The following is a 4484-nucleotide window of genomic DNA, read 5'->3' on the forward strand; positions in this document are numbered from 1 at the left end:
GAGTGTTCATTTTCAATTATACAAGGGAGGAAATAAATTGGTTAAAAGTATTTCACATTTAATGAACTTGTAGTGATTCTTCTCAAGGAAGACAGCATATATATTTTATCAATATGTAATCACTGTTTTGAAAGATTTGAATTAACCTAGGTCAGATGTTCTTTTAAAATGGAACAGTTTGATTTCATTGGGCAAAAACATCTCATACAATTGATTTTGACTCAATTTACTGTTCCAGGTTGGAGGAGCGTTTTGGACATGCAGATAATTATCTCATTTAGACCTTTTAAAGGCTGATTTAGTGTTGGTATAATGTAGTTACAGATAACTATGGAACAGTTTACATCTGCTATCTTCATGAGCTCTAATGCTTAAATCATCATTTGTTGTTATGGCCAACTTTGATACTCAATAAACCACTATTTTTAGCTTTACAACATATTCTCAGATTTCTTTTTCTCTACTCAATTTGGCCATGGCAGCATTTTTAATTTATTTAAAGAGTTAGTGTATTTTGTTATTCTCATTGGTACTAGGTGTTAAAATGTTTGTTTTATACTTGATGAAACCAGTATAGAGAAACACAAAGAGATTTATGCAAGGTTAAAGAAGAATTCAGTGCTAGAGTCTGGAATTAAACAATGGATATAATTTTGTGTTTATATATGCACAATAAATTTTATTAGAATAAATTCTGTATGGTTTTTAATAATTCACATATTTCAATTTATTTGAAGCTTCTCCTTGAAAGCATACCGCATGTTGTACAAAACAAAACATGTTTATTTGTAGTTAATAATTCTCAGGGGTCATCATGTGCTTGATAAACACATTATATACAGAATCACAAAAGACAATGTGACTTGAAACCTGAACTTTTTATCATTAAAACAGATGGGAAGGCATCTGGTATATTCCGTACATCAGAGCCACAGAGCACCCTGATTAATGCCACAGAGATATTGATTTCACAAAACTGGGTCAGTGACTGAATTTCAGGCAATGCCATTAAGGTAAATTGTGAAAGGTTTAGATATTTGAGAAGGAGTAACAAACATTTACGAAATGCCTTACAAATACTGTTTCAGTTCATCCTTGCAGTTCTTTGTGGTAAATATTTTTATTTTAAAGCTGAGGACAGTGAGGTTCAGAGAGATAATCTTGCCTAAGGCAAAGGGCAAAGTCAGGCCTATCCCACTCCAATGCCAGGAGACCACACTGCCTACCAAACATTTAACTATTATTTTCAAAACAAGGGCATTCATTGGGAGGGAAAAAAATCAAACAAGAACTTACTTGTTGGAAAGAAGAAATGTAACATAGACACCCATGTAGAAGTTTCTTCCAGAGATTCTCCTCTAGGACCTTCATTGCTCCACAGATATTCGTTTGGCGACACAGAATTCAAGAATCCTTAAGGAAAAGCGAAATTATTAATCCCAACATAGAAGGCATTTATAACTCTCTATAGTAATTATCTTTGCTTCAATTGATTGTGGAAAGTCTAAGAGCTAACAGATATTGTACTTACATCACATAACAACGTAGGTACCATTAATAATCAGAATGTCAAAAAGCTTAGATTATAGGCCGACACATCCCATTGTTGCACTGTAAACTGATTTATAATAGTGAACCTGCCTCTGACAAGCAGTGCTAACACTGAGAGGCTCAACCAATTAACAACTTGGAATCAGTAAATATTCCAACTAAATCAGACTCTGTCATGGAAACTCCTGGAAAAAATGTTGGCTTTTTTATTTACTGATAAAAACCAAGGCCTTAGGAGACACGGTAAGTCTTTCCTTATCCTTCTTCCTCACTACTTCAAACAACCTGCTTTTAGTTTCATTTGCATGATTCCCTCCTATGTAAGAGGAAACGATATCCATCTTTGTTACCATAAGATGAATTTGTCCATATCGTTAAATATTTTCCAACACTATCTTTAATAACTTCACGGTATTTCATTATATGGCTCTATTATAACTGAGCAAATAATTCCTCCAAAGAAAGACATTTGAGTTGTTTACAATTTATTGGTATACAGAACATGGCATAGAACTCATAAATAAAGAGAACAGATTGTTGGTTGCCAGAGGTGGGGCGGTAAGGGTGGAAGAAATTGGTGAAGGGGATCAAAAGGTACAAACCTATGGTTATAAAATAAATAAACCATGGGAATATAATGTACAGCATGGTGACTACTGTTAACATTACTGAATTGCATATTTGAAAATTGCTAAAAATATAAATCTTAAAAGTTCTCATCACAAGAAAAAAATATGTAACTATGTATAGTAAAGGATGTTAACTAGATTTACCATGGTGATCACTTCACAACATATATAAATATTGAATCAAATTACGTTGTACACCTGAAAGTAATATGTTATATGTCAATTATACCTCAATTAGAAATTAAATAAAGAACATACAACGATTATCACTGGAGGTATGTATTTTCAGATATACACAAAAATCTCTTAAGAAAAATTCTTAGTGAATGGCTCTTGACCTTAACCAAGGTACATCAATAGTGGGACATGTGCTGGTTTTCTTGCACTTTCACCTTTTCCCTTATTTCCAGTTTGATGGCCAGAATACTGGTATCTCTTCTGTTTTAATTTGTATCTTTAGTTATCAGCTTACATCTTTCATACAAGAATTGCAGAGTAGAGAATTTAACCCTTAATCTGGCACATATGTTCCATATTTTGCAAGATAGCCAGCTATCATATTTTTTAATGGTGTTCTGAGAAGTGTAAAAGTTTAAAATGTTTTGTGTAATAAAATATATCAGTCTCTTCCTTTACTATTTCTGCCTTTCAGGTCATGTTTAAGAAAGACATTTTATATACTGACATTTCCTTCTAACATTTTTATAGTTTCAATTTTAAATTTAAAACTTTAATCCACCTAAAATATATTTTGAAGTACTTTATGAAGTAGGAATATATTATGTTCCAGTTGTCCTAACACCACTTATTAAATAAATCCTTTCCTATTTATGACATCACCACCAAATTCTGTTTCTTGACTTACTATTCTGTTCCATGAATCTATCTGTTCATACACCAAACCAATACCACTGTCATAATTTATCTTCTATGGTTATGTTTTAATAACTCATCTGGCAATCATTTCATTAGTCTTCATTATCAAAATTTTATTCTCAATTGATGAATCATTTTGTCAAATCAAAAAAAACCATAATATTTTTATTGTAATTATGTTCACTTATTTAACATTCATTCGAAACACATTTATTGTGTGTCTCTTGTGCTAGGCATGAATTCAGTTAAATGTAGACTCATTTGGAGAGAACTGATACCTGAACAAAATTTTCTCACCCAAGAATAAGTTTGTTACTCATTCAAGTCTCTTTTTATCTCCCTGAGTGAGGTTCATAGTTGCATTCATACAAGTCCTGTACCTTTCTTACTATGATTATTCCTATATATCATATATATTTTGTTGTTGTGTGAATATGATCTATTTTACCACACTTTCTACATGAATACTAATGATATATAAAAAAGCTACTGATTTTGGTTTGTGTATTTTCTAATTTACTACCTATCTGACACTTGTTAGCTCTCACTGTTCTTCGGTTTCATTCCAGAACCATACAATCATATTATCACTAAATATAGATGGTTTTGTCTCCCTTCTTTCCAATATTAACAGCTCATTTATTTTTCTTCTCTCATTACATTGCCTAGAACTTCTGAAACTAAGGTGAATAATAGCTATGACAATGGGCATTCTCAAGTCAATTCTGACTTTAATAGAAATGCACTGTTTTTTCATCATTAAGTGTAACTTTGGCTGCTGGCTAAAGATAGATTTTAGATTTTATTTTTATTAAATTAAGGATCTAGTCCTTTAGTCCTAGTTAACTACAAATTTTCTGTTGCTGTTTTGTTTCATTTTAATCAAAAATGGAAGTGGGATTTTATCAAATGCTTTTAATATTTACTGCCATGATCATATTTCCCTCTGCATATTAATTGTTAAATATCAATATATTTCCCCATATTAAACTATTCTTGCATTCCTGAAATAAGCCCACAAGTGTTAATGCTTTAGGTTTCTTTTGCATGCTATCTCTGTAGGTTTTGGAATGAGGATGATAGCTGCTTCATGAAATAATCTTGGAAGTTTCCCATCTTTTTTTCCATACTGAAACAGCTTAAACAGAATAGGAAATATAATAATCTATTAAAAGTTTGGGAAAAGTCATCTATAAATAACCTGAGTCTACATTCTGTGGAGGGGGTAGTTCCTTAGCAACTTTTCACTCCTTTGTGCTCATGAATCAATTTTAGTTTTAATTTTCCTAGAAAATCATTCACATATAAAAATTATTTGATCCAAATGAGAAAATATATTTGCAAGCAACACCTCCGATAAGGGCCTAATATCCAAAATATACAAAGAACTCGTACGACTCAATAACAACAACAACAACAACAAAAACA

At 31.7% G+C, this 4484-nt stretch overlaps 1 protein-coding gene across 1 annotated transcript in view; it reads right to left on the minus strand.

Moving 5' to 3' along the window:
- Positions 1 to 4484, minus strand: part of FMR1NB (FMR1 neighbor) — a 40053-nt gene that overhangs the window by 24336 nt on the left and 11233 nt on the right. The window contains exon 2 of the mRNA XM_015590552.1: positions 1297 to 1413. Coding sequence (XP_015446038.1) covers positions 1297 to 1413 — 117 coding nt within the window. The remainder of the gene's footprint in view (positions 1 to 1296; positions 1414 to 4484) is intronic.

This window comes from Pteropus alecto, unplaced genomic scaffold (assembly GCF_000325575.1).
Source record: "Pteropus alecto unplaced genomic scaffold, ASM32557v1 scaffold275, whole genome shotgun sequence".
Lineage (NCBI taxonomy): Eukaryota > Metazoa > Chordata > Mammalia > Chiroptera > Pteropodidae > Pteropus > Pteropus alecto.